Consider the following 19,302-nt stretch of genomic DNA (forward strand, 5'->3'; position numbering starts at 1 on the left):
GATAAGGGGTTAAGGAACTGAATAGATAGGATATCAATTATATTAAAAACATACGAAAGTTACTTTAAAACTTCAATTTCCTTTGATTTTGTTTTGATTTTATTTTAATTAAATTTATTGCCTTTTAATTAACATTTCTGATCTCCACTTTTTAAATGCGTTAATTATTCATCAAAGTTCTTTGGTTTGGGGAAGTAATTTTGCGGTTTTAAGCACAGAAACAGACAGTTTTTTTTCATTCTTTTAGCATATGGCTAGCATAAATAATAATATTGCAATTATTTATTGCTACCACATTTTATGGGGCACAACATGGCGTATGCCTAATGTGCTCAAACAGCAAAGCGAAAAATTATAAGCTCGGTCATAAAATCGAAGAATAAATGGCCCCAAAAATAAGAGGACTTTATTCATCGAGCTGCCTCTCCTTGGGAGCCCGAAAATTCCTTGTTTCTTTTTGATTATTCCCAGGCAAAGGAGATTCTCCATTTGACTGCAATTTATCAGAGCTTCAGAGCTATCTAATGGCCATAGCCGGATAATAAGCACATCCGAAATTTGCATATCTCTCTCACCGAGCAACAACAGCAACAGTAGGCGTCGCTGCTGGCGCTTGGCAGCTGCGCTAATCTGCCCCAAAAGTATCACTCCCCCTTGGGGCGGAATATCAAAACGCGACAGGGTGCCTGTTTAGTAGGGAGGGGGCTTTTGGAAGGGGCTGGGGGCGGGAAGGTCGCTCGCCGCTCAATGAATGGGCTGCAAAATGTGGGAAACAACAAAAAAAAAACAAAACAAACTCAGAGGAAGGTCGAGAGACAACCATTTCCGTTTCTGGGGGTGAAAATGCGCAGCAAATGAAACGAAAATGCAAATGAAACCAAAAGAAAAAGGAAAAGTGGCAAGGAAATGAGGTGAACCGCTCGGTTTTTGGTAGGAAAAACAGCCGAAAATTGATTTCAGCAAGGATCCGAACCGCACGCATCTTAGTCCGGATCAAAACCAAAAACCCCAAGGCGTTAATTGGATTTATTCGTAAATTTTTCTTATTGTTTTATAAAAAGTTTTTCATTCAAGTGTGTGTATGAGTGTGGGTGGGTGGGAGTGCTTTTTGTTTTGTGATGTGGTTGTTGTAATTCGGCTGCCATTTGCATTTCCAATTCCACTTTCGTTTGCCATTGCCATTGCCATTGCCGTTGCCGTTGCCGTTTTTGTTGTTGTTGACAATAAAAATCGAAATCAATAAAACGAAAATTGATGCTTTCAGCCGTAAAACAAAAAACGGAAATTGAAATGTGGTAAAATGAGTGAAGGACCACAGCCACAGCTACAGCTATAGCCACAGTCACGGCTTAACCGGCTCAAAACAAATCCGGTGGGCGGAGAAATTTTCATTCATTCAGGGCCAACTACGGAATTTATTGTCGCTTCTTGTTATTTGCCCAACACAAATATCGAATACGAGTTGCAACTACCAAATGTCAAAGGTTTCATGGCCTTAATTAAAGCCATATGTGTTTACCGATAGATATCATCAATTTGTGATTATTCTCAATTAAAAGTCAATCAGTCACCAGCAGCTGTAAAATGAGTTTAATACCTTCAACGCCCGCAGTCTGAAATCCGAACAGCAAAACTATCCAACGACGCCCACAACAAACATTCATATCTTAGGCTGACTTATATATATATACAAAATATATGTGTGTACATATTTATATGCCCATGTTTGTGCTTGTGTATGATGCCATTTATTTGCTTAAGATTAGATTAAAAGTAGCGCCGTCTACTGCCGCCAAGAACTGCCTAAAAAGTGTCCAAATTGGAATAACATTGGGCTGTCTCCATTTCTGATATCATAAACAGGGTTAAAAATAAACTTATATTATGAAATGGGAAAGTAACTTATTACTAAAACTCTGTAAGTGCGATTTAAATATTTAATACAAAACGAGTATATAAAAAAAATTAAATGCTGTACTAAGTTGTCTAAAATCCACGAAAGTGAATCTGTAAATATTCTCCCCATTTTCCATTGCTTTATTTTTGTACATTTTGCCCTGAAAGCTCCTTACTTATTTGTATATTACGTGGCCGTCTGTGTGTGTTTATCTGAGAGAGGGTCTAGATAGCTTGCTCTAGTTTCATTAATCCCAGATATTATTTGGAAAGCGATTGTATGGCTAACTTTAGGTATCTGAAGAAAGTGCGCTGCATTTTCAGAAAGTTCCTGTTGCTGCTGCTACATTCGAAGCAAACGCCCACTGGAGTGCAAAACTCCTCGCTGCCACATCGAAAGTGGCTGAGTTTTTGATATTTCGAATGTTGAATTCTGTGGGCTGTGACACACAAAAAATACAAGTATTTCAACACTCGAAATGCGTTACTTGCAACTCGCCAAAAATGGCGACAAAGCGTTGAGCTCTGACTTACGGCTACGCGTTCTCGCATTTGCCAGCTACATTTACACTTGCTTTGTGTACAAATTTCTGATGACGACTGGCTGCTTTTTTATGCCTCTCAACTTATACTTTTTTTTCTGTTAATTCTTTTTTATCTTTTTTGCACTTAGTCATTTTTTTTTTGTCTGGGCATTTGGCATATTTTTTGGTGCTCATAAATTAATATGACGCGCACGTTGGCTTGGGAGACGTGTACGACTGTACGAGTATATGAGTACCCATATCTATAGATATATATCACATATTTTTTTTATTGTTCAGATTTGAGTTGTTGTTGTTTCTGTAGTTGTTTCTGGCACGCACAGTGGGCATGTTGTCAAACATCTATGCGGATGACAAGAATGTTTGCATTGAGATGCCCACCCACCCACAGAACGTTTCCAGCTCTGAGCTCTGATTCCGTCCCACTCTATATAAACAATCTAATCTGCGTGTCCATTGTGCTCATATGCTAAGTGAATACAAATTGCTCGTAATTACGATGGAACGGCAGCTAGTTCGGTTGGCTTTTTGCGTTCTCTTACTGCGCCACATAAAAATAGAAATAATAAAATATAATCGTTGATCAAATTGTGCGGCAAATGAATTTGTACAGAAATCAAATTTAAATTGCCGGGGGAAATGCTTTATGAATGGGGTAGTTACCCCATGACACCACCCCCGTCCTCATTCGTCTTTGTTGATGTGCGTAAAGAGTTGAGTACTCGGTCCAAATTGGAAGTGTGAATTGCTAATGGAAATTACTTTTGGCAAATGACAGCTAACAATGGGGCGGGATAATAACTAAAGGCGGGGGCAGCGCACAAAACTGTCAGAACTGTATTTAAAAAAGTATTTCAAAAGACACCTCTTCATGGTGACCAATTTGAATTCCCGATAAGCTGGCACGCCCTCACTTAACTTTTCGGCCAGCTGTCACTCTAACCTTTCCTTTTTCTTTATTTCTGGTGATACACCTTAAGTTTGCGTCTTTCATTGATAGCTCTAATCGTGCCAGCTCTTGATTAGCTGCAGTCCAATCAAGGTGGCTTATCTGTTTTTCAGAATATATTATTAGTTATGGTTTCTGCTAACGAATACCCACTGTGACCTGCTGTAAAATGGCACTCAAGTGTCGGCCACTTAATAACGAATTTCTGGCTACCCGAACAAATCGTAAAACTTCATCTGAACTGGGATTGTGCTCCCATCGGTACTGCACTTTAAGCGAGTTCTGTGGAAAGGCAATGGAAAAGCGCAAAAGGTCAGCAAGGGGGCAATACAATATGAAAAGCGGAGACCTCCGGCTGTGATGTCGTGTCGAGTTACACAGTTCTGAGAAGGGCTTCGCTTATTTTTACCATTTCCTGCATTTTCTGTATTTTTTATTTTATTTATTTTTTGTTTCGTTTTTCTTTTCAGGTCTGCATAACTGTTGCATATAAGTTTGATGGCTGCAATGCAAATCATTGCGTATACTCAATTAATTGAGACAAATTACCCATACGCCGGGTGGGTGAATGACTGGCGAGTTCAATTCAGTTTGATCTTCTTTGGTTTTCCTCTCTCTTTTTTCTGGTTACCAAGCGAATAGCACAATAAAAATGGAAATTTTCCCATATACGAGGTGTGTTCAAAAAGTAAGGTGACTCTTCAAATTTCGCGAATTTCAAATTTTTCGATTATCGAAACCTTTTAGAAGTTATACGAGGTGTGTTCAAAAGTAAGGTGACTTTTCAAATTTCAAATTTTCAAATTTTTCGATTATCTTCAGTTTTGGGAACAAGAAAAGTCACATGGGGCCAAATCCGGTGAATATGGTGGCTGAGGCATTATTGTGGTGTTGTTTTTGGCCAAAAAATCCAAATCCTTTGATCCATATTTTTCGATAGCAAAAAATCGCCGAGCTCGCAAAACAACTTGTAACTTTACGCCTCTCAACCAAACAAAAGAGGATGTTCCATTGAAACTTGGTACAGATGTTAGGGAAGAGTGTACCAATATAACAAAACAAAAAAATCGATAATCGAAAAATTTGAAATTCGCGAAATTTGAAGAGTCACCTTACTTTTTGAACACACCTCGTAAATACTTTAATTTGCCCCATCGATCCAATGACAATTATTATTAGATTTCGTTTTTGTTTGCTTCTGATTTCTGATTTCTGATTTCTGCTCCCATTCAGTGGGGCACCTTGAACCACATTATTTGCGAAATTGCCCCGCACGATGAATCTGCCGCATGGAGCAGGCAGTTCTCAAACTGTCATGGATTTCAATCAAACAATCAAACGTCGTCGCGACTCGTGCTAAGAGATATATGCCGGTGTCTGTCGTCTGAACTGAAGGCAATAATGCGAATCCGAGTCCCCGACTTGGGCACGCCATCATCCTCCCCCCCCGCCCCCTGGGATCGCCACGGAGTTTGTTTCGGTCTTGACTCCGTTCAGGTTCTGTTCGGTAAGTAGGTATATATCTACTTGTATTTTTGTGCACGCCACTTTATGTAAGCATTAAAACTAGCGCCTGTCGAGCACACAAGATGCACAGAAAGAAATATCTTTGACGAGATGTTAATAAGATATATTTAAAGCCTAAGATGTGTGAAAGAAGGTAACCTTATTTGAAGATTTCTTCCTATTTTTATAATGTTCTAAACCTGATATTAGTTCAAAGATAATTCTATATACAAAATCTTATAATTTAAACCTTTTTTTCTCCGTGCGCAAAACGCCAGCTAGACACTCGCAAAGATACAACTACAGCTGCATGGTGTAGATACATTTGTATCTACAAGCTGCCATGTCGTGTGGTTATATTTTTGTTGTGTGTACAACTTTTGGCTTTGTTGTTGTTGTTTAATGCAGCCGTCGTTGTTGTTGTTGCTGGTGCAATTTGCGAATATTTGTTACAAGGTCAATTTGTTAAACGAAAAGTGCGAACAAAAAACGCAAATAATATATATAGTCTTCCATCCATATAACCGTATTGGAGAAATGATCTAAGCTAATCCGGAATCAGCGCTTACCCTGTAGATAATAATCTTAGAGTACTCTCAAAATGTAAGTTTAATTAAGAAACTAATTTTAATTTCTTCTAATTGAAACCGAATTGTGGCTGAGACTCGTGGCACTTTGGTGCTGCCTTTGATGCTGTGATGCGGCCAACAGCTGCAACCATTTTGGCCAGCCATCCACCCGTTCCACTTCTTGGCCGGCACAGAGCAACAATGAGATGAAAATTTACAAATTGAATTTGCTGTCAGCTGCCAGGATGGATGGTTGACGCAAATGACTTCTAGTCCCACTTTACCCGCCTCTGGTCCGTAGGGGAAATTAATTTTTGTGGCCGAATTCGGTTCGTTTTTGGGACCCTGGGACACTAAGTGCATGGGAGGATTGTGGTCTTACCTCCTCCTACTCCTCTCCGCTCTTCCCTCTCCACACACACACACATTAGATGGAAATGGAGGGAACTCGCCTGCGGATGGCGAATAATTCCGCTTACCTCTTCACAATGCGTTGGCGGCGACTAATTTCACCGATAATTGCCTGACCGACTGGCCGAAAGATGCAAATGTATCTGCCGCTCACAGCTGTTGCTGCCTGTGATGCGATGACATAATCGAGTGCACCGCCGGCACATGGGCTGATCCATCGTAAGTGCATCCGAGTGGGCACTTTGTAATTTCTTTCGCTCAGTAACAGGCGTTGCTATAACATGGAAAATCTAATGAAAATGAACACGAGGAATTCCGGTTTTAACTGAATGTTCTATTTAGAGATACTCGTCGGTTTAGAAGAATGTCATTTATCGAGATATATTATAGTCAGCATTTGTGATATTAAATCAAATAATTTAGTTTACAAATAAAATTTGGTGGAAAGCGAAATTCTCACATTTTTTTTAGAAATATTTGAGCTCATTTCAAGAAAATCTGTATATTAGAGAAACAACCATCAAACATAAACTTAATTGTGATTATTTCCATGTATTTTAATGCCATAAGGAATTTACCTACCCGAAAGGCTTTGTAGTAAAAAACTATTAAAGGTTTCTGCCTAAATGGAGGTACAACTTTCTGCACAGTTCGTTTTAAACAAAAGGCTGTTTTCCAGGATTAATCTGAATATTCTATCAGTATGGACACCAAGTGCGAGGGAATATGGAGTGAAAAGCGGATACTATCCCCCTCGTTTTCCTGGCACGCTTCGATTACTTCACTCGGACGCGGTGAGTTAAGCCACAAAAGCATTTTTGCAGCTTTGACTGAGCTGGCTATGTCGAGCACGCCTCCTACGTCTCCCCCAACTGCCCGTTTAAATGCAGGGCCTGGCCAAGGGTTAACTCCAATGACGTCAATGGCGGCGTTTGTCAAACGCATGTTGGGGGAGAGAGAACTGAAAGGGGTTATATAGGAGGTTTAAGGGGCGTGCTGCTGACACATTGCAACATGCAACAAGCGGGCTCAACAACACACAAAAGCCGAAGCTGCAAAAATTCAGCCATGCTGAAACTTTCTGTTGACGTCGTCAACATAGTTGGCAGTTGGCAGTGTTGTTGATGCTGCTGTTGCTGTTGCTGCTGCTGCTGCTGCTGCTGCTGCTGCTGCTGCTGCTGCTGCTGTTTCTGTTTCTGGTACAGCTGCAGGTTAAGGGTCAGTGAAGAGGATAGAGGGATAGTAGGAGGTCACCGCCACCATCGCCCTGTAAGTAAAAACTTGCTCCCCTTCGTTGGCCCCAAAAATGTTCGTGCTCCAGTGACTGGCTGATGGCTTGTTGCAACGTTTAATGGTCCAACTTTGCCGCAGACAAATTTCCCTCTTTCGAATGAGTTTATTAATTTAATTTGGGCACCGAAAGTCGCTCTTTCTGCGCTTTATCTGCAAACGGCGGTTGGCAACTGACGAGAGGAAAGCAAATGGAAATTCTGTTGATGGAGAGTCATAAATGGATTATATTCATCATTTCACATTCTATTATTAAGTTAAGCTTAAAGGACAACAGTTAAATCGATTAATGTATCTTTATTGAGCTTAATCAGTATTCAGGTGGACCACATAACTTTATTTTTAATAATTGTTTAAAATGTTATAAAAATCTTTGAAAATTTATGTGGAAATCTACATTTATTATCATTAAAAGTACTTTAAGATAAATAAAAATAAGCCAAGAGAAGTCTAGCTTACTTTGTTGTTCCTTTTTACATTTTTGTTGGTTTTTTCTCTCGCTTACCAAGTGCTAATGGAAAACCAACAGCCCCTGCTCCTTGCCATCCTTTGAGTACGCAATTAGCTGCGCATTTCTCTGGCCTTCCTTCCATACCCACTCTGTTGGCCATCCTTATTCCAATGGCAGCTGCATTTCCGCAGCAAACGAGCTGGCTTGTTTATGCCACGCCCCCTGCAGCTTCATTTTGGCCATTTATAGCGGGCGTTTTATGTAATATGCGTCATTCATTTGGTTTTTATTTTTGGCACTGAACAGATTCCCCTACCATCGACAAGAGTTGCCTACTTTCGGGCTGCGACGCATTTTAGCGTTTTTTGATAAAACGTCATGGCCATGGCCAGTCAGCCAAAAACACAAAAAAATAAAACCAAAACCCACAAATGATGGAGGCGAAGGATTGAATTGGAGCAGAATGGAAAGGGTCGTGCAGGACCATAATTGTCCTTGAACTCCCCTCCACAGACAGAGGAACAGACATGGGAACAGAGGAATTTTGCCAAATGCCAAACATTCAAACTATTCAGTCCACGCTCCCCACTCCCAGCCTTGGAATATTCGCCAAACGTATTGAAAAGCAATCATGGCCAAGAAATGTATAGCCAGTTGGCAGCACAGGGACGTCGACAGGGTCAAAACGACTGGGATGGCCAGCTTGACTGGCCAATTGGGTGATTGCAAATGATTCGGCAAATTGACTCGAAAGCATTCCCACAGCAGATTGGATTATCCCCGTTGGTCCTGCCGAAAAACAGCATAGAAGTATGTGCCATCTACTTCGAAAATCCAATTAATTAATACGGTAGAGGAAATGTGCACATATATTTGCATATCTCAGATTTTCCCTGGCAATATTTGTTACGTTTTCTTCTCCAAAGATTTAGCTGTCTTTCATTTGTCTTTCGAGTCCTGTCCCTTTGGCGATTTTCCATCTTTCATTGCTTTATTTATTTTGAGGGCCAACAATTTGGGCTCAACCTTATGAGACCTGCCTTTGGAATACTTTTTTTGTTGGAATTTTTTCCTTTCTGTTTTCCTTTTTGCGTCGCGTCTACTGACCAATTTTTCCTTCCTCTGCTTTCCCGGCTTTCGAGGAGGTTGGCCCAAATCGTCATGATGACGGGACGATTTCGCTACCATTAGCATGTCCTTTTTTTATACATTTTTAAAAGGGTATTTTAGGTCCTTGAACATTGCTTTTATTATGTTATTTATTAGAAATAATTGTAAAAAACAAAGAAAAACATGGGTTTCTTTTGTGTTGTTTAAGGTTTTTGTTTCGTTACTTTCTTTTCTAAGACCTATTTAGTATTTGCCATCTGAAAACTTATTAAATATGGAATTAAACAAACTTAAGGATACTTAAAAGGTATGTTTAAATCTTAGTTTATCCTTTCACTAACACTTTGAATACTTTTCGAGAGCACTCTATATCTTTTTAATCCATGTTTGCTTTTCTTGATTAACTCTCTATAATTTAATCCAATTTTTAAGAGCATTTGACCTTTCGTTTATAGTCTTCAATGTTTATTTATAACATTTCCATAATTGTGGGAACGCATTTCAAATGCCTCGCAGTCTGTTTGTTGCTCGAACATTTTCCCTTGCTCCTCCCTCGATCCTTTGCGCCGTCTGTCTTTGTTGGCCAACACGTGTCAAGGATTAGGGGTTGGCCTGCGGCTGGACTGCTGCCCTGGGTCTGCTTCATTAGCGTGTGGCCATTGGGACTTAAACCGAGCCCCCGCATAAATTGCCCCAACTTTAACCCTTCAAGTCCTCAGCTCAGTGAGTCTAGTGACGAGAGGCGGCAGTCAAGCGTTTTATCGGCTCGGACCAGCAGTCACTAAAAAGGCTTAAAGGCTGCACAGACCGCAGATGCCAGTGATGCATCGTCATGGAGCCAGCCCAGCCCAGCTAGCCTCCTTGCTCCTGCCAACTGTTCAAGTCTGGAGGCTGCAATCCTGACTGGCATGCGTTCGTATGGTTCACTAGGATATTCCTTTTTGGTGCATTGAGAAAATTCAGAGTTGAAGTATAATAAATACAAAACTATCCAAAATTATCATATATCATAGTTATGGTTCCACGCTTGGCTGCAGTAGATGAAAACCTTTTAGGAACAAGGTTTTCCCTTTTGTAAACTACATTCTTTTTTTTTGATGTTTTCTAATAGTGTAGCTGCAACGTCTGTTATTTTCCGACCTACCCTCCATCCCCGGCCTCATCTTCATTTGACTTACCTTGAGCCTTCGTCGTCCTGCCTGCAGCAGTTGATCATTTCTGCTCGACTGCAGCCATTGCCAAGGATATAATTCCATTTATTCGCAACTTTTTCCGTTTCCTTTTCATTTTGCCTACCCACTTTCCTTTTGGCAAGCTTTAAGTTTTTCTTTTTACGTAAGCATTTTTCTGCTGCGACTCTGTGATTTATTTGGGGCGAGTTTTGTTTTCCACAAATTGATTTCGGTGAGTTATGACGGTTACTTTGGTTTTTTGCCAGAGGACCTCCCATTCCCCTAGATCCATGCGATTGATTTACGCAAAGATTTCGTGCAATTCTATGGGTCTAAGGATATTTATGTGATTTGAGCTGATAATCGGCGTTAAAGTATATTACCGAAATTATTTTCTATACCCAGGCCTTAGCACACCACTCTCCATTTCGTAACATTTATTTCTTTTGCCAGACTTTAGTCTCTGTTGGCAAGCAAAAGCCTGTTCGTTCGCTTTCATATTTTGTAATTTCACGAGATCATAAAAACTTATTGCCACATCGAAAGCAGAAAGTTTTGGTGGCTAAAAATAAATCCACTTGGTACATTTGTTTGTTTGTGGCATCCCATTAGGCTCGTTTTGTCTTAATATCAATTACCAGGACCAGAGCCAGTCATAACCAGGATCCCGCCGCGTGAAGGCCGTAAAACTGAGGGCGAGTAGGGCGCCTTTCCAAAACTGGTAAGAAGCAGGGCCCTAAGGACATCGGGAGCCGCCGTAGGAGTGGCAGGAGGTGGAGAAAAGCCATTAATGGCCTAAAAGGCGCCTCACTTCTAGGGCAATCATGTGTGGCTAAGTCCGAGGTGACACCAACAGCAGAAGCGTAGTAGCAGCAGCAAATGGAACAATGCGAAGCCTTCAATGGGTTGGGAGACAGGGATTTACACAGGAGGGAGGCTTGTGGGCTGGATGCCATATTGCCCCAGGCATTCCTTGCCTTGTCCGGACCCAATTGAGCCCGAATCAATCAGCCATCAGCCAGCGTTGAGCTGCTGAACATGCGTCGCCCTTTCGGCATTTGGAGCTCGACATCAATTAGGAAATGCAATTTCAGGTTTCGATGACTCGCATTCGATGGGTGTCTCTCTCTCTGTGTATGGGCCAAGGATTTTGGGGTTCCTGATTGGACCCTGAACTGGCAATAAATTTAAACAAAACCAATTTTGGGTCGCAAAAAGTTTGTCAGCCAACAGAAGCGAAGTTTGAACAGGACTATGAATTATTGAGCTGATAGGTGGAAAGCAAAAATAAAAACCACTGTGAAAAGAGGATAAATAAAATATTCGTCACTTAAAAGGGTAAAGGTAAAATTTTTTTAAACTTTAGTTTTCATGTTTCTAACCTTGATTGCATTTCAACTATGATGATTAAGACTTAAAATGTTTAACTTTTGGTGCACATTTATTCTTCTTTTGCAAATATTCTTTGTGAACTTTTTACTTCCTTCTTTTTATCCTCGCAGAAGGTTACCTTTATAGTACAAAGTTTATCCGTTTCTTATTTTAGTCGCACATTTTTCTGTTTGCGACTTAAAAGAAAAGGTCAAAGGCTGCAGGATACCAAACGCTGTCTCTGACAACCTGGGCGAATTTGTCACTTTATATTTGCCCCAACATTGCGTATACGCAATGTAGCTGCAGCAGCATTTGCACGAGTCGCCAGAGGCAAACTAGGGAGAGAAACACAAGGAACATTTTCCATTTCAAGGCAGTAGAATTCCTAAAATCACTGTAATGGTATGGTCTTAGATTTGGCTAATTGATAGAATTTTCCTTTTATCAATGGGAATGCAAGGTCATATAATTTCTTTTACTATTCAATTTTCCTGCAAACTGGCCCAGCTGAAATCTATGAAGCAGTTAACAAATGGATAGTTTCCTGGCTTTTATTTATCAAAGAATTAAAGTATAAGAAACAATGATTATCGTTTTTTATTGAAGAGACCTTCTTAATTATGACTTCCAATTCTCTTAAAGTTGTTAAAGTATGTTTTAGAGAAGCTGCACTGTAAACGCTGTGAGCTGACAAAGGAAATGTGCGTGGCAAGCGAGTGTCTAAGCTGTGGCACGTTTCGCAGAGAGCTCTAACTAGCAGGAGTCCGTGTGCCTCCCACTTCCTTTTTTTGTGTGTGTGTGTGTGTGTGTGTGGAAGTGCGAGGCTGCCAAATCAGCAAGGCAAAGCAATCGCAGGCACTGAACGCTGGAGACAACCATAAAACGCCTGGCAAAGGTCACGAACACAACCTTTTAGCTGCTATTTCAGTGCAAAAATTTATTTTCCCTCGCTCGCTTGGGGCTCCCTTTTCCCTGTTCCTTCTTCTACTCCCCTCTTGCCATTTCCCGAGCCACGCATCAGCGATTTTCACTCACCACTGATAGTTGGCACCACAGCGAAGAAAGCAGCGAAAGCGGTGAAAGTGAAAAGTGGAGGCGTGGGCCGATGTGAAGGTGAAGTGCCTCCGAAAAGTAGCTGGCAACTCTGGCCAAGGACGCAGCCTCGCGAGCCTTTTTTAAAGAGAAAGCCCGCTTCGAAGGATTCCCCATTCCCATCTCTTAGCATTGATTAGCCACGCTCTGGGATCTCTGAGATCTCAAAGGGACAGACGACATAAAAGTTACTTTCAAATTGGCTTTTTTGGGGTAAAATTACAGCGTTTTTGTGGTGCTTTAAATTTTGTTTACGACGAATTTTCTAAGTCCAGTTTGTGTGCAACGCATGTAGTTATAGGCTGTGTTTTATGATTTGACTCTTAGTAAGCTACTTTTTTTAACTAACTTAGCATTATAAAAGTCTGTAATTTCAAAATTCAATGAAAAGAAGTTTTTTTCCTTACAGTTATTTACAATTTATATCGAAAAAGATGTAACATTTCGTTAATAATTCGTAAACTAAAAATTTATAGCCAATTTTGATATCATATCCAAATGTTTAGAAACAACAATGCCCAAGTGACATGGCAGAGTATTTCAGGTTATGGAACATTGATTGACCTAATCCCAACTAATGAAAACCCGTTCAAACGTTAAATTGAAGGGAACTTTGAGGCAAAAAGGCCTACATTTCAACCATAAAGCCACACAACCATATCAAACCGAGTCCTAAACAACCGATTTTAAAGCCCCAACAGAGATGTCTGTCATTATGAGTTGCCTATATATCTCTTTGTGGTCGGGGAAATGGGAATACGTGTCTGGCATTCTCAAGGTTGGATTTTAATGCCTTCTCATCACACCAAACATGGCAGAAGTCTGTATATATATGTGGCACGAGATAATGTTCGTAAGCCCTATGCAAATATCCGAATGATAACAACGCACTTCGAACTAAAGGACCTTGGGATGCGGTTTGTTGGGTGGGTGGGTATCTTGCAAATGGAGAAACGGATATGAAGCCGGGCTTCTGCTTTGCCCTTCATTTTGGAATAATATTTAAATAGTTTGGCAAATGCAAAGCCATCAAGTACAGTATATACTATAAACACTCCCCGCACACAAACAATATGAGGTGTATAATATATGGCTGTGTTTGCGTTCTTGTGATTTATGCGCCTCTGCACAAATATTTTCTCATTCATATATATTATATATATTTTTATTTTGGGCTATTTTTGCACGCAACCCAAAACGTCGACACGCGGCAAATGAGATGGAGGGAGATATATAGAAGACACAATTTCGGTAATAGACAGGACAGCAAGGTGGCGCCAGATTTACGGGAGACAAAATAGAATGGTATACGAAAACACACCTTTTGCGACACCACGAAGCACGAGTTCTAGCCATAAATCTTGCACGAAACAATGAGTACGAAGGACCCACAAACCTTCACCCCATTAAATTTTCTTTCACCTGAGCCGCTAGCGATTCGATTTGATATTACTTGAATTTAGTATTTCAGACTGAATCTTAAACGTTTTATTTTACTTTTTGTACATTACTTTTTATGGTGTATATTTATTTTAAGACGTCCTCACCCTTATTCTGGCTCAACCGGAAGAAAGAAAAAAATATTGCCTACTTCTAGGCGGTGCTCATAATCGCTTAACTTTATTCCATCTGAATGGAATGGCAGAATGGGGGGAGGTGGTACACCAATAAACGCTTCCGAACTTTGGCCAACGATGTGCGAATGATAGGGGTGGTGGAAGTAAAAGAGGGAGAGAGCTATATGGACGGATTTCAGGTTTCAGGTACAGAAGGTTGCTTCTTTTGCCATCTTTTGGGACCCTTTTTCAGGCTTTGTGTGGAGCGTTCGTTGTGCCATAAAAGTCTCGTAATCATTACGAGCCAGCCAGCTGTTTTCCTTGCCACGCGCAGCATCCGAAACAAAACAAAAACGGCTACAAAAAAGAAAATATTCGAAGCAGCAAAGGAAAATCAGGCAAAAGGAACTGGTGCAAAGAAGAAAATAAGGAAAAAACATTGCTGCCTTTGATGGCTGAGGTTCGTTTCGTTTCGAGCGATTTTGGAGCTTAACCTTGACTCGCTTACGGTTGACACTGAAAGAAATGTATGTGATTACCAGGACAAGGCGAACCATAGTAAACATTTCGTATGGTTAACGTCTTCTTCATTAGAATAGGTATAATTTTATATGTTATTCCTTATTATACCTTACCTTATTATAGTTTTTACAAATACTAGAAAGATTAATCTTCTCTCAGTGTGGATGAACGCGCATACGCAATGTGGGCGTGGAGCGCCATCTTGACGACGCCTGTTGTCACTGGCTTGGGCGTCTAATCTTATCTGTTACTTTCGGCTGCTGCTCCTGTGTGTGTTTGTGTGTATCTTTCTGTATGTGTATGCGAGTGTGTCCCGGGTCGCCTCCTCAAAGTCATTTAAAATTGTTGTGCACATAAAGTACGAGGAAAGGCAGATGGTTGGAGGGGCAGGAACCAAGAGCATTCCTTCCTTTTGCTCTCCTTCACAAACAGTAGAGAATTCCTCCTAATTTGGTCCACGCGACTTTTATGACTTTAGCGTGGCCCCACTTCACCATTCAATTTTACTTTCTGCAGGGGATTTATCCACAAAAAAGGAATGAGAAATTGGCTTTGGCTTTGTGATTCGCCATTGATTCATATTTTTATACAATTTTTAATGGTTATTCCTGACACTGCGGGTGATGTGCCTGTAGTAAAGGCTATTTATAGGGCTTAACGAAATGGGATACGAAAGAAAGTGTTTATTTTGTTTGGCTATATAGGAAACAGTTAAATGGGCTTTAAGGATTCGCTTTGGCAAAGACTAATAATAACGTTAGCACATTACTCACAAAGACAAAATGGGAATTGAGAACATGGACAAATAGTTCTAGTCGGACTTACGAGTTTATGAACATATATAGATTCAACGTCACACATGTTTAACTGCCAATCAACAATTCTGCCAGAGGGATTTTTCACATTGTCATGTAGGAGCGCTCCTTCAAAGGACTTCATGCATTCACACCACTTCACAGCTCATTAGACAGGAAGAGCGGTCGGTTACAAGGAAAGCAGCCGGCTCTGTTTTTCTGCGAGTGCAGCCTTTGAAATGCTTAAAAATAACAAATATGAAGGCAACTCGAATCGCTGGGCAATTGATTAATTCAGCGTTAGTAATGTCCTAGCCGCTGGTTTTAGCCAACGAGCGCAGGCTATTTTTATCACAGATGTGAAAGCTGGATGGAAGATGGAATGGAAAATGGGGCAGCCCCCTAAAAGTCCATCAAGGGCCACGTCTACCTGTCAAACAAGGCGACACACACATTCGAGTATGATGTCTCAATGGAAAACTGGGCGATAATGTGAATGGGGCCATGGAAATGTATTTCCCTTACATCTCAACACTCGAGGCAGTTGTCAATTTCCGTCTTCGTCCTTCGTCTCCTTGACAGAGTTTCCTTTTCCTCTTCGATTGCCTGCCTGCTTGCCTGACTATCTATCTCTGAGTGCGGAAAAAGTCTTGCACGTGCAAAGCTTCTGGCAAAAAAATCAATTAACTTAAATTAATTCCACGAATTCAAAAGTTTTCCCTTTCGCATCTGGCACCGAATTCCCGGCCCCCATCTGTATGTATTCCTCCCCAGGATCACCACCTCAGTTCGCCAGCCCTCACATGAGCTTACCATTGTAAATTTGTTTGCCAGACTTTGGCTAAGCTCATTGGCTGAGAGCTTTGGCTGCTGTAATACCAAATGTTCCGACAATTTAATTTGCATTTTATGCGCCAATCGATTGGATAGACAGGGGGAGCCGGAATTGAGGCTTGGCTTTCGCATATTATGCTGGAGCTTAGGCCACATAGATTCAATTGCCACATGTGGCCTAAGGAACTGGTAATCGTTGGGACAGAGCGGCCCCCTTCTTTGTTAGATCAAACGTAGCCGTATCTAAGTAAAGTAATAGGCTTTCAAAGATGGTGGCATAGTAAATATTTAAGCAAAAATCATTTAGGCCTTAATAGTTTTTAATCAATGTTAGTGGGAGTTTTTATTTTTTCGTAAGGGTAAGTTTATATTACAGAATACTACCTTATTAATGTTTACTCACTCAGAAATCCAACATTTAAATCAATAACAACATATAAATAACTCCCGCAACCCAATAAATCCGCAACAAACTCTTCTGCAATTTTAATTATCCCCCAAAGAGTAAAAATCTTCACCAAATGCGATTCTTTTGGGGCATCGATTGGGACCGTCAAAGGATAGGCAATAGGGTAATTACCTAAAACCCGAGGCTTGTCAACTAGGATATGCACATTTGGTGTCCTGGCCAAATGGACATTGGTAACCACGACAGCAAACACAGTGAATCTGTCAATTATCGTTTCATCAGTTTGTGCAATTACCAAATTTTCCAAATGAATTGATGAATGAAGCGAATGGCAATCTGCACACTGAACACAAAGAGCATAAATCAACAATTGAATTTGGACCATTTGCTGGTGGTTGAAAACAAAGTTTATCCATTCAGGCGAATCATTTAAAATATTTTCATAATTAATTAAATGCCCGCCCCCACACCTGAACCCGAACCTGACCCATCGGAAAATGAAAATGAAAATGAAAACGTACAAAGGTTCGTTGGGTGTGGCTGAATTTAATTACGAAAAAAGTTTTTTCTGCTGATTTTACGTTGAATAATGTATGCAGGCACTCGAGCAATTTCTATTACTTTTCATTTACTTTGCTTCCGCTAAAACAAAACTTGGCAAGTTGTCTAAAAATGGAAGTAAAGTTAAGATTTGAAGAAGAACAAATGGATAAACTATTCTAGCATGTGTGAGTCTCTGTGTGAATGTGAATGTAAATGAAATTAAAGTTCCCGACACGTAGGCAAACACATTGTGGCATACTATATATATATACATATATGGGAGTCGCAGGCACATCCTTTGGATACATTTTGCTCACCAGGCCAATGCGTGTGGAGCTACAAGTTGTGCATAAATAATTTGCGGCAGCTGCGCTTGATTGACTGACTGAATGGCTGACTGACTCACTGACTGCTAAACGAAATGGCAAGAATTACTGGAATAGAAATGGCTTTACTGGGAGCGTGCAACAAATGGAAATCATTGACAATCGCGGAAAAGTTCCCGCTCATCGGAATCAATGTTTACCTCCTCCAAGGACATACAGGATATAAGACCAAGCAACACCTGACCGGATGAGAAGGTTCTTAAATGGGTGTGGGATTGTGGAGTGTGCGCACGTCATCGGTTTGAGGAAAACCTGCCCTACACTTTCCCACACAGTGTCAATCAATTCGGAAAAGTTTAACGAACCTGTGGGCTATGTATGTCAGTTGTGATAATGTGTGTGTGTGTGTGGCTTGAGAGTGTGTATACGCACTTTGCCGCCATTATACAGCTCAAAAAAAGCTTTGCGTTGGACTGTTCTGGAATCTAGCATTGACGAGGAAAAGTTCTCATAAGCTTTTCCAGTTTTCCTACCGCTTTTCAGAAGTTTGATGTTTACATTTAACTTGCATTTATCTACTTTTCCCATTTAGAACATTTTAAGCTTAGGAAGGAACTCAGTGAAGGAAGACAACCTTTTTCGACACAATATTTTAGTTCATTTAGTGTGTAGAAAATGTTATTAAATTAAACTCTCCCTAAAAAGGTCCATTTTATCTTAAATATTATATTTAATCACTCAATAACCTCGTAAGATAATACTCTCGGATCTAGAGCTGGCATCAAAAAACTAACAAACCTAAGGCTACCGTCATTACCAGCCGTGCTCCTTCTGCAGGACATGCTTATAGATGGTTAATAGGAACAGGATAGGGCTTAGGCACCGGAATCTTTATCTGCTTAATCACCTCGACCGGATATGGTTTCTCGACCTCCACGGGATATGGCTTTTCCACGGTGTAGGGGATCTTTCGTTCGGTTACTTCGGGCACTATTTTGTAGATCGGCACTTGGATCTCCTGCTGAACTGGAACGTGAACGGCATATGGTTCCGGAATTTGCAACCTGATTACATTGGGCACCTGGACGGCCACTGGATGGGGAATGGGCAGTGGAACCTTCTCGATCACATGCACCGGTACATGCTTTGAGATCTCCGAATATGTGGTGGGTGTGTGGTGATGGAAGTGACCATCACCTCCTCCGCCGCTACCTCCTGAACCACCGCCACCTCCTCCGCTTCCACCATATCCATAACCTTCTCCATATCCTTCACCACTGTGCTCCGAAGCGCAAATCAGCTGAATACTGCAAATTAGTATCTAGAAAGGATTCCAGAAATCAATTTGGGATAAGAGATTCCTTCATTCTCTGCCTGAACTTACAAATCTCCACATTTTGTTAATGTCCGTTACTGGCTACCTCGCCAAATCTCTCTGTAGCAATGCGAATGGTTGCCATCTGTCCGCTCGTTTTTATAGCCGGCCCAAAAGTGAAAGATTCGCAATTGGGCCTAGGACGGCCAGTTGATGTAACCATAGTATTGAAATAGAAAGTATTGCATTACCACTCGGTTCGCATAATTTCCATTGTGCGCTTTTCCAGGGAAATGTTATATCAACAAATTGGGTTCAACTGGGTATCAAGTGGTTCGAGTGAGCGGACATGGTCCATTCCATCTCGGCTCGCTTTAGGGTTAAGGTTGTTACACGTACTTGAGTTCTGCCGCCGTTTCCGTCAACCGTGGCCGTGGCCGTTGCAGCTGCAAAAGTGATAGTCACCCAAATGGACCACTTGAAACATGCAACATGCAACGCTTACCGCTGTTGCTGCCGCAGGCGGTCGGACAACTTTTAATCAGCTACCGAGATTGGCGCAAACAATGAATAGGAAGCTGAAAACTGGTCGGGCGTGGCGTTCGTTAACTTTGGGGCAGATCTCGATTGGAAATTAT

General features: G+C 41.0%; 1 protein-coding gene across 1 annotated transcript; it reads right to left on the reverse strand.

Annotated features, from left to right (window-relative positions):
- Nucleotides 1-18,162: 18,162 nt before the first annotated feature.
- On the reverse strand, nucleotides 18,163-18,781 carry LOC108110638 (keratin, type I cytoskeletal 14). Its single transcript, XM_017219738.2, is given in 3 exon segments — nucleotides 18,163-18,207; nucleotides 18,209-18,670; nucleotides 18,734-18,781. Coding segments are annotated over 3 exon segments (519 nt in total). The 5' UTR covers nucleotides 18,746-18,781.
- Between the last annotated feature and the right edge of the window lie 521 nt (nucleotides 18,782-19,302).

Source organism: Drosophila eugracilis, unplaced genomic scaffold (assembly GCF_018153835.1).
Source record: "Drosophila eugracilis isolate 14026-0451.02 unplaced genomic scaffold, ASM1815383v1 contig_445, whole genome shotgun sequence".
Taxonomy (NCBI): Eukaryota; Metazoa; Arthropoda; class Insecta; order Diptera; family Drosophilidae; genus Drosophila; species Drosophila eugracilis.